Below are 11,296 nucleotides of genomic sequence, written 5' to 3' on the forward strand. Positions count from 1 at the left end.
CCCCCCCCCCCCAGCCCCCCCCCCCCCCCCCCCCAATTGTCTGACTGTTCTCATCAAACTTTTAATTTCCAGGTGGAGAGACGCCCCACTCCCAGAGAAAGTTTTGAGAAGACCCGGGATTACCTGTCAGAAGGTGAGTCGCCCCCAAATCCATTTTTCACATCCTGAACAATTCAAATTCATTTAAATGTTTATCTTCAGCACCCACATAAGTAGTTTTAGAGGGCAGGCAACCTCAGCCTTCCAGCTGTTGTGGAACTACAAGTCCCGTGAGGCCTTGCAAGACTGACAGCCAAAGGCATGACTCTCGGACAGATGCATTATGGGATTTGTAGTTTCACCACAGCTGGAGGGCTGAGGTTGCCTACCCACAGTTTAAAATGACTGCTACGTTGATGGGTCAGCTAACCTAAAATGGATTGCAAGCTCTTGTGACAAGCCTCATGTGTGTCCAGATTGAAGAATAATATTGCATTTCCTTACCCAAATTTCAGGACGGCGTTGTGGTAAAATATGACGCGTCCTGATTAATTGTACAGTAATAAAATATATCGCTAACGCATGATTCGCATTCCGTTAACGTATTGACACAATGGGCCCGATAAAGTACGATTGGTGTTTGCTGAGAAATGCAAATTGTCGACTGTGGCCTCTTGGCGCATCGCACCTCAGTTACGCCGCAGTCCATATAGTGTATTTGGCGCATAGCTGAATGTGCTGTGCAATTATCGTCCGCCATCATCACACTTTGCCATTGAGTCTCTACTGCGCCAATTATCGACATATAACTTTCCCAACCATTATTTGGTACAGATTGTGAAAAGTCGCGCCGGATTTCTTTTTTTTTTCTACAATTGCCGCACCGGTCATGTCTTTTATTACAAACCTGGACCATTTGGTGCATCCCCAAAAAAAGCAGACTTCCGCAGCAAATATTCGGTTTGGATGGAACATGCGACTGCTGCGGCAATTTGTAGGGGGAAAAAAATCCCAAACGCGACTTTTCAGACAAATCTGCGCCAGATATTGGTATTGAAAATCATCTGTCACTGGCTGATGTGGCCCGGTGACTTGTAATAGGGCGATGTGCGGAAACCCAAATCAACCAATTAGAAATTGTCTTGCACAGTTTGGGTTAAACAGATAAAATGGGAGGGGCGGGGGTGGTGTCTGTTTTGGGGTTCATCAATTGCCCTCTTGTGGTACCCATACATTTAAATGTAATTGCCATGAAGGGTTAAGTGGTGTTGCCTTGAGCTGATGACTTCCTGATCGGATACGTGTTGTTTATTGGAGATGGAATGTGTCAGAGCCGAGCATATGATTTCTGAAGCTGCATGTTTCGATGTTGGGATCAGTTTTTAGCCCATGCAGACGTTTGTCTTTTAGTTCCTCTATATCGCTTCTTAAAGTCACGTTGTGCTTCATAGAAATCCTTGTCATGGCATTCTGTGACTAGTTTCTCTTTTCATAAAGTAGCAGCAGATGATTTCCACTGGAACTATAGTGTAGCATCTCAATCCTTGGTTGTGGCGGCTGCATTAGTTTTCTCCATTTTTTGTTCCCTTTATTTTAATAAAGCTCCCAATGCATTTATAGATATCTGCAGCAGGCTGAACAAACGCAATCTTAAGGCTTGGTTCACACCTGGGAGTTTTTGAGCAGTTCAAAAAGAGCTTTTAACTGCCCCAACACAATAAATCCCATGATTTTCAATGGCCCTGGTTCACACCTGAGCAGGAAAACGCCCGAAAAGATACAGGAGCTTCTTTGGTCTGATAAAAGTTTTTTTGCCCCATAAACGTCATTGGAAATGCCCAAAAACGAGCAACGGAAGCATGTTGTACATTTTCGTGAGCGTTTTTGCACGCTTATACGCGCGTTCTTCCATTGCCCACAGTGGTTTATGATGTCGTCATGTATGCGCGTTAAAACGTGCACAACGCGCAAATAAGTTCATGCTGTTAACGCGCAAAAACAGTGCCGCCTAGGTGTGAACTCCGCTTAATAGATTGCTTGATCCATGGTAAGCAACGTGGATGGAGGAATCTATCCTGCCGGCTACTGTATTCTGATGGCTGGAATGGCCATCAGTGACTGCAGCTAATTGGCACAACTTTCTTCCTGGTTTCTTTGAGCAGGCTGGTACCAGCAGGGCCACACACAGCTCAAATTTGGAAAGCTACACACTTCCTGTCCTAGGGTGGCAACGCTCACTCACTGTACTGTATCTATAGAGGAGCAGCGTTGTCGTCCCAGGACAGGAGGTGTTTTGGAAGCTACACACTTCCTGTCCTAGAGTGGCAGGTGTTAGGACTACATAACGCCTCCGCTTCTCGTCTTCATAACCAGAGCTGGATAAATCCCAGGTGCCAGGCTTGAGGTTTTCTCTAGTTGTCAATGGAGCTGGCTCCTAAAGACAAAAATCCTGTTGGCTCCTGAATTTCATATTGATTTGTCCACCCCGGTTCATAATGTATGACGAGGTGTTCTGTAGAACTGGGCAAGTCTGATGACACTGCTTGAGATTTCAGTGCGGCACAGGAAGTTATTATCCTACTGAATTTCTGTCAGGATCAACAGGTTCTTTTTGCACTTGTTGAACAGATACACCAAAATGTTTGTGGTGTTCTATGTAACAAATGGAAAGCGAGCAAATAAAAGTGCATCATTGGGGTGTACATTATACTTTAATGCTTGTTCCTGATTTCCAATACTGACCCTGCTTGGTCACCAAACCCTTAGACGTGATTCAAGTTTTATTTAAAGTTGTGCCTCAGTTATGGCAGGGCTGGACCAATCCCAGGAGCCAGGTAGCCAATGCTCCTTTAAAAATTCCTGTTGGCATGAGGATTTAAAAGGAAGAGCAGCAAAGAGAAGGGAAACTACCATGGATTACAGTAAGGCGCACATTACACTATTTCATGTTAAAAAATCTGAGGGTTTAATGTCACTTTAACTCAGGCTGGACTGATCCCAGGAGCCAGGTCGCCAATGGCACAGCTGTGCCCAACTTTTGAGGTTTTCTCTAGTTCTCAATGGAGCCGGCTCCTGGATTGGACAGTCTGGCTCCTGGATTGGGCAGACTGGCTCCTGAATTCCAAATTCATTTGTCCACCCCTAGATGAACCTCTCCATTTTAATGCAACCAAGCCTGAGCTTTCTGGAGGCCTTATGTTTTGCTTTTGTGGGAGTAGCCATGTTCCTGACCCATGCACACAGTGCCAGCGATCTTTAGCGAACGACCATGGTAGGTGGGACTATTGTGGTCACTTCAGAAACAGCCGAGTCTTTTTTTTATTTTTTTTTCCACCGTTCAGCAAAACAATGCAATATTGTTGACTTTTAACTGATTAGCCTTAATACTACTTAATCTGTAAGCCTATATGCGCGTCTTCCATATCTCGTTTTATGGTAAGATCGATGTAACCTACATGTTTCAGGAGGGTGTAACGCAGCGTAGGGTGAGTCAGTGCTTTGGCATGTGTCTGCTTCTAGTGGGGCCTTTTGAACCGGGAGCCGTGTTTTCATTGGGGATGAGGCCGCTCTGGAGTGAATGACTTTATGAGTTGTCTCGGTGGGAAAGGATCATCAGCTGGATGGTTTCTTTAGCGTGTGATACGGGCACGCTCAGGCTTGACCTTCTTTATGGACGTTGAGCTGTGACCTGTCATGGTATGAAGACTTCCCGGTCAGAAGAGCCCACGCTCTATTCCTGGGAAATGAACAAATCCTTTTTTTTAATGCCTTACTTTAAAGTAGTTCATCCTAGATATCCTCAAACATTAAACAGCCACATAACACATGTACATTGGTAAAAGCATAGCACCACGTCTAACTTTGGTTTGCGCTTCGGTTGTCTAGGGATCCGTATTGGAAACTGCTGGTCGTTTACCAGGCAACACCATTCAAATCACGGTGTCACTCAGCCCATGTTATCTATGTCCTGTGATTTGTGAAGCCTGACTGGGAAACGCTTCCTCCACCCTGATGCCTTCAAAGATGTAATAGTGCACAGGGGAATTCAAGTGACTCCATGAGTTTTGTGGTGTCACTGGTAAATGTCCGGTAGTTTCCAATGCTGATTGCTGGACACCTGGAGCGCAGACAGACGTCCACATGGTCCTTTGCATTTTTGATGGTACATATTATATCAAGGCTGAACAAATCAATGGAGCCAGGTAGCCAATTCTCTTTAAAAATTACAGCTGACACAACTGTTGAGGTTTTGTCTAGTAGTCAATGTAGAAGGCTCCTAACTGTAAATAATCCTGCTGGCTCATAAAATTCATAGAATTTGTTCTCCCCCTGTGTTGTATGGATGTTTATTTATTGAGTAATTCTAGGGTGAACCTCCACTTTAAATATATTAAACCTGTTCTTTAGAAGCCATTGCTTCACGTGTGCTTGTCCATCTTCAGATCTGCTTTTTCCATCACCATATAACCAATACCACCTATTTGTCCATTTCCCAGCCACTGCCCAATATGCTGGGTTGGATTTCTATCTCTGGAGCCTGTAGGTACACAATACCCAAAGTGTCCTCCTATGTTAGGCTCCCTTCTGTAAAGAACATGTTCTTGTTTTACTGACCCTACCATGGGTTAGAATATTGTGACTATGTGTATACAAGATTATTTTTCGGTCAACATTTAAAATATAGTCCTCCTCTATGGGTGGCCAGTAGCTATTCAGGAAGCCTCCTCATTGCATAGTGTACCTACAGGCTCCAGAGATGGAATGTCTTCTCCTTAAAGCCTATCTCCAGAGAAACCATAAAACTCCCCTTGCAGTGGGGCTACCCCCTGCACTGCAAGGGTAAAATGCTTGTTTAGGTCTAGGGCAGGGGTGGACCAAGTCATAAGGCATTCAGGAGCCAGTCTGTCCAATCCAGAAGTCAGGAGGATTGTTTTTAGGAGCCAGCTTCATTGACCACTAGTGAAAACCTAAAAAGTTGGGCAGAGCTATGTATATTTATGGAGCATTGGCTACCTTGCTCCTGGGATTGCTCCAGTCCTGGTCTAGGGTATTGAGAAAAGCAGTTATCTTATCCCCGCTCTCCAGGCAGATGGTGCTCTCCTCATCTCCCCTACTCTCCGGTTTGTCGACTCTCTCGGTGTCCTCGCATATAATGCAGGTCTATGTGCCCTACATTGTACACCATGTCAACAGGCCTCCTGACCGCCCGCTGAAGTGTATGGGTGGGAGGAGAGGATGCAGGTAGCCCTTACAGAACCTGAGGGATCGGGGATCAGGTAAGTATTTTTTTCCAGGTACCCTAGACCTGGATGAGCATTTAACCCTTGTACGGCAGGCAGGGGCAGCACCACTACAAGGGGAACTTTGGTCCCCCCCCGAGTTCAACTTTAAAGTAGAACGAAACCATCATAAAAGAATACTTGGTTTTATTGAGGGTTGTATGCAAGTCAGAACTGCTTTCCTTTCTTTTTTTTCCCCCCCATGTGTTCTCTCCCTGTTCTGTGCACATCCTGTAGGCTAGATGTATGAACTTCTTGTGGACATGGGTGCAACCCAATAGTTGGCCGAATGTCTGTTTTTTTTTACTGTGGTGACTACAGGAGAATCTGCCAGCACATTATACTTCATTACAGCTAGTTGTAGTCCAACACAGATGTGTGCAGGAAAGAGTGGCACCGCTGCAGCTGAACTAAGCGTTGTCACTCTAGGAAAGAAAGTGCCTGTGGATAAATCTTGCTTGCATTCCTTAAGAGCAGGACATACAAAAAAGGAGTTACCTTTTGTGACATTACAGGAACATATGCAGCAACCTATTTGGTTTTCATGTTGATTTTGGTTTAGATGCACTGTAATGATTTTGATGTACAGAGTTGCATCATGTGATGATGATTGAGTTGATGGAAGATATTTACTTGTGTTTTTCCAAATGTTTTTTTTCCCTCTTGCAGCATTTAGGAGGCAGCAAGATGCAGCTTTCTTCAAAAGCCCTCCCTATGCGGGATACCCCTTCTTGATGATCCCTGACCTCGGAGGCCACTACTTGCCCAATGGTGCCCTCTCGCCCAGTGCCCGCACGGTAAGAACAAGCCTGAGTCACATGACACTTGGAGTCTTTATTGTATGCATCTGTATTGATCCATGTAACAATACCAGCATGGCTGTTGCCTTAATATTTGGCTCTGAAATGCATTTGAATAATAACAGCTGGAGGAAAGCAGTCTGGCATGGGCATATTAGCGATCACTCTTCAGCTGTCAGTTCTCTAGCGCAGGTTAAATAATAAAATACCTTATGGAGAAAGCTCTGTTTTCTTTGGCTTCTTTCTTGAGCCGTTTTTTACATTGCTTGGCTTTTATTGTGCAGGTTGCGTCATCTTATATATTCAGCTGGACATGTGTAGGAGTCTTATCTCGCGCTTTAGGCACAGACGGACATTTTACACTTGCCGTTGTCTAAGGATCCCAGGAATGAACTTTTTCCACCATACCATTTAGAATGATGTATCTGACCCACAGATTGGTTCAATGGACCTGTTCATCAAAGCGTCCATTGTGGGTCCTCCCACGCATAATGCTGGAGCCCGGAGCAGGAAGGGAGATTTCCCTTTAAAATGAATGCTGGTTGCAACTTCTAGCTATACTTGATCCTAATATGTCTTCTATTTGATCATTATGGCCAGCACCAGCGTGAGGACCTGTTATGGTTGATGTTGCCCTTTTAGCCAAGGCTTCCTTGCAGTGCTGGAGGGGAGTGTTGTCTAAAGCCTGGAAGTAATGCTTGTTTCGGGTATATATCCTGAGAACTGATGTCAGTTTCGCGGACGGCAATGTCGCTCAGCATTTTGGTGCAAGTGTCCGAAGTTGTACTGCTGCATATCTGTTAAATTTAGGCCAATGTGAGCATCTTGATTGCGTTCCTAGGGTCCAAAAGTAATTCATTGGTTCTGTATGTCATAAACATGAAAAGGCAAAAGCAACCAAACCTGTTTCGGGGGCCAGGCAATTCCTCTTCGTGGAGGCTTTCCCAGCTATCAGTGTTTAATGGACTCAAGATGAAGATCTGAAATGTCAAATTGGCCAGAGCCAGGAGAATCATCAGTGAGTGGGAGACGTAATCAGCGGCAGAGCAGTATGATGATTCTCCTGGCTCTGACTGGCTTCTACATCCAGGATATTTATCTTGAATCCATTAAACACTTTGAAAATTATGTCAGCCCTGATGGATGAGATCGTCTGGCCCCTGAAACATGTTGGGATGACTTGGCTTTTTCATGGTTATGACTTATGGAACCGTTAGATTACTTTTGGACTCAAACTGTGATATTGACGCTCATTTTGGCTCTAATGTACACAGACTTTTCAGATTTGGGTGACCCCTGCATCGTAGTAGGGTGATCTTTAAGCTAGATGGCTTGGGTTTGGCAGCTCTCCACAAAGCAGTAATCATCTTGTTTGTTGAGACTTGTGTCCAGCGCCTCGCTTCCACCTCTCCTTGGACAGCTGCATCTCTAGCACTGCTCATGGGAGCAAGGCCTCCTCCAGTGCTGGACTAGAAGGTTAATTTTTCTACCCGACAATCTGAGACATTGGGCTTGTTTTTCTTTTAAAAGGCTGACCCAACAAAGTGGGGCTTTTGACTCTAGCGGTGACTTTCAACCGCTGCAGGTCACAGGATGCAAGGAGACACCCAATTGGTTACTGTGAGCAGCAGCGGTCCAGTTTAAATCCGATTTTTGCTGGTAGCTTTTTGTTCTTCTGTATATCTGTATATCCTGCTGATCTCCCCAACATTGATGAATCCCAATTTAGTTATCTGTACCTGAATGTGCTTCAGTGGAACCTTGCAGTACAATACCCTGTCCCATATACTGTTGGGGGGGCCTTGACTAATCACCTTTTTATATTTTGTAGTTCCAAAATGTACCTGTAAAGAATAAGATGTATACTTCTCTCACCCACATCTTCGGCCAGTGGTGCCTATGGAAGGATGAGGTCACCCTCGAGGTTAAATCCTGGGCAATACAAAGCAACCAAAATTTGGCGAGAAGATACTCTTGCAATGGACTTGCGGGTTTTCGAACCATGTTCCTAAGATAAGTCGTGCGACCTTACAGTAGTAGAGGTCACACGCCTTCCACACACCTTACGATAATCGTACGATCGGGGGATTTCCCACGATTTATCGTACGATTATCGCAAGGTGTGTGGGCACCTTTAGACTGAACAGGAAAAAGAAGAGGGCAGGAGCGCAACAGTCTGGTGCCAGGTGTGTGAATGGGGATTGATGAGTAAATGAGGATGTGTATATGTGGGGTGGTGAAAGGGGATGTTAAGCACTTACATGTGATGTGTGGTGTGGTGATGGTACACTTCTGTTGGCTTGGTCGTGGAGTCACGGTTTGGGACTGGAAGGACGTCACAAGGTGTTGCCTTGGTCGAAAACCAATGTGGAAGGAAGACAACTTTGCCATTGTTGTCCTTCCTTTCGACAATCACATGTAAGTGCTCAATATCCCCTTTCACCACCCCACATATACACATCCTCATTTACTCATCACCCCCCATCCACACACCTGGCACCAGACTGTTGCGCTCCTGCCCTCTTCTTTTTCCTACTTTGTAACTACTAATATTTTAGGTCATTTTTGAAAATAATATATTTTATGGGCACTCTGCATTGTACCTTTTTAAGGTTCTCTTTAAAGCAACTATGTTGCTATGAAGTGCAAAAAAAAAAATACTTTGGCCATATGCTGTTGTCAAAATGAGCCGGTTACTGAGATCACAAATTCCAGACAGAAGATGTTCCCTTCAGACAGGTGAGTCTTGCAGAGATGAGAGCACCGCTGCTACTCTTCCAGTTGTGTTGGGATAGAGAGTCCCCTACTGGGTGCTTAGGTTCTACCTGCTGGCCGCTACAGGACACAATAGTGACGTAGCAGCTGGTGAGTGAAAACATGGCACCCAATGGGGCAAATTTTATCCTACCTACCGGAAGTGTCGGATAGCAGCCATGCTCATAGCTCTACAACAGAGAGAAGACTTGCCTCACCGGTCAGAGAGGTACGTCTTCAGCATCCTCTTCTGCCTGGAACTTGTGACCCCCGGTGACCGGCTCCTTTTTGACTATAACAAATGACCAAAGTATTTCTCTTTGCAGTGCAGCGTATAATTTAGAGTTGTGCGCTTTCAGTGCTCCATTGTCACACTGACCTTCGTCTTGCACTCGTGAAGAGAATGCATTTTGTAGCACCGGATCCCCCGGCCTCCGGCGTGCCTTGGCTGTTTATCTGCCCCTTTTAGTCTCTACTTAACTACTATAAACTACAGCACTTTAATGTACTGAAAGTTTTATGTACAATGCAATTGTTTGCTGGATGTTGGTTTAAAATCCTGTGATGCAATTTTACTACTCAAGTGTATCAGACGTGTTCATATTTGTCCTGTCAAAGCTTTTGTGTGCCTTGTTTGCAGACGCGGTGCAGAATGTGCTCCCCCTCTATATAGAGTTATAATGGCACATTTCAGGCTACTAATCTGGTGTTAAAGTGTGTTATGTATATGAATGTCATTGACTTTTAACAGTCCATTTATCATGGAGCCCTGCAGACCTATTGATGAAGAGTAGACGCATGTTGATCGATTTTTTTTTTTAATGCTTTTTGGCCTCTTCTGGAAAATTTTTGCAAAAAAAAAAAATGCCCCTAGGTCGCAAAATGGCCACCTCCAGTGTATGGGTGACGTATTCCAGCATGAAGATTTCACTTTAAATTTGTGCAGCCTGTTTCATCCGGCAGAAGTGTGCTGTGACTGGGAGACATTGATTGGGGGCTGTGTGCCCACTTTGTCAAACAGCATGAATGAGCCGTTCCTCTCCCCAAGACAGACGTGGCTTTGTTGCTCCTCTCGAGTTTGTGTGTTCTTGCCTTGATGGAGAGTTATGGGAGTACAGCAAATATGAAGGAGAGATTGTGTGTGTAAAAAGAAAATATAATTTAAACATTTTTTGGTGTGGTGTGTTTTTGTTTTTTGTTTTTTTAACCTTTTTTCATATTCACAAAAATGACTAGGCCTGGTATCACTTAATTGACATTGGTGACGGCTGTGCTAGGATTTATGTGAATGAACGTGACCAGCTGCAACAAAACCAACAGAAAAAAAAACTGCAACATAGCGATCTGGTATCGCTTAAACCTGTTTTCCTTTTGGGTTTTATGAACCATTTGTCTTATGACCACATGCTACTATTGGTTTTATGACGGATAATGGGGTCCTGTTGGTTTTTTGACTGATTATGGGGTACCGTTGGTCTGACATCATGGGCTACTGTTGGCCTGTTGATAGATTATGCGGTTAAGGTTTGTCTTACGGCGGATCATGGGGTAGCCTTGGCTTTAAGATAAGTGGGGTGCTGTTGTTTTTTTTAACTAATTTTATAGGGTACTGTTCGTCTTATGAACGATTATGGGGTGCTATTGGTTCTGACAGAACACTGGGTACCGTTGGTCTTGTGGCGGATCATGGTGTACCGTTGGTCTTGTGGCGGATCATGGGGTTTATTTGTGAACATACCGTATACAGACTTTATTACATACGGCTCCAGGACGGCAGAGCACTTTGGTAGAAGCAGATTCATTCTCCGTAGAGATGTTGCTTCTATATTGACATTGACTATAATGGCTCTGATATGACCTTTCCTGATCAATGTGTATTTTTAATTTTCTGCCGGTCATTATAAAAATTTTTGGTTCTGCCTTGATTGGTAACGCTTGTCTGTCGTCAGATTTCAGCTTGTTCCTCAATACAAGGTTTGAGTGATTTTACTGGGGTTAAGGGACAAAAGGAGTTGTTGGTAGGATTATGGGTCCTCACTGCTTTTGTCTGTCTCTCTCTTTTATTATTTAAAATGCCCCCTCAGCTACCCTTGAGTGCTGTTAATGAGCCAGCATTGTGTGCTGTGTTTTGGTAGGTGATCAGGGTGAATTGTCTCGTTGCAAATTAAATTCCTCTACAGACTGGAATGATGCATTCCCCCCTCCCCGTGTGCATTGCAAATTGCCTTGCCCCGAGGGGCAGGAGGAGGGCTCATAAGCCAACCGACCCTACCCCAAACAAGGCTCCATCACAGCATATGGCTGGCAGCTAATTAAACTCCTGTACCTGTCTCAATTAACTGAAATGTGGCTTCTTCCTACCTCGGTGGAGGTTGCTGGGGGACGGGGCAACTCTTTATCTATATTGGCAAAGCCCCATGCGACTGCAGGTTATGGGCATTTCAGCTTGTGGCGGCATTTTTTTTTTTAAAAGTCTGGAAATAT

General features: G+C 44.6%; 1 protein-coding gene across 1 annotated transcript in view; it reads left to right on the forward strand.

Moving 5' to 3' along the window:
• Window positions 1-11,296, forward strand: part of LOC108792469 (transcription factor 7-like 1) — a 70,813-nt gene that overhangs the window by 5,820 nt on the left and 53,697 nt on the right. Inside the window, exons 3-4 of the mRNA XM_018563261.1 lie at window positions 73-133; window positions 5,928-6,055. Coding sequence (XP_018418763.1) covers window positions 73-133; window positions 5,928-6,055 — 189 coding nt within the window. The remainder of the gene's footprint in view (window positions 1-72; window positions 134-5,927; window positions 6,056-11,296) is intronic.

This window comes from Nanorana parkeri, unplaced genomic scaffold, assembly GCF_000935625.1.
Source record: "Nanorana parkeri isolate BGI_ZX_2015 unplaced genomic scaffold, ASM93562v1 scaffold646, whole genome shotgun sequence".
NCBI lineage: Eukaryota > Metazoa > Chordata > Amphibia > Anura > Dicroglossidae > Nanorana > Nanorana parkeri.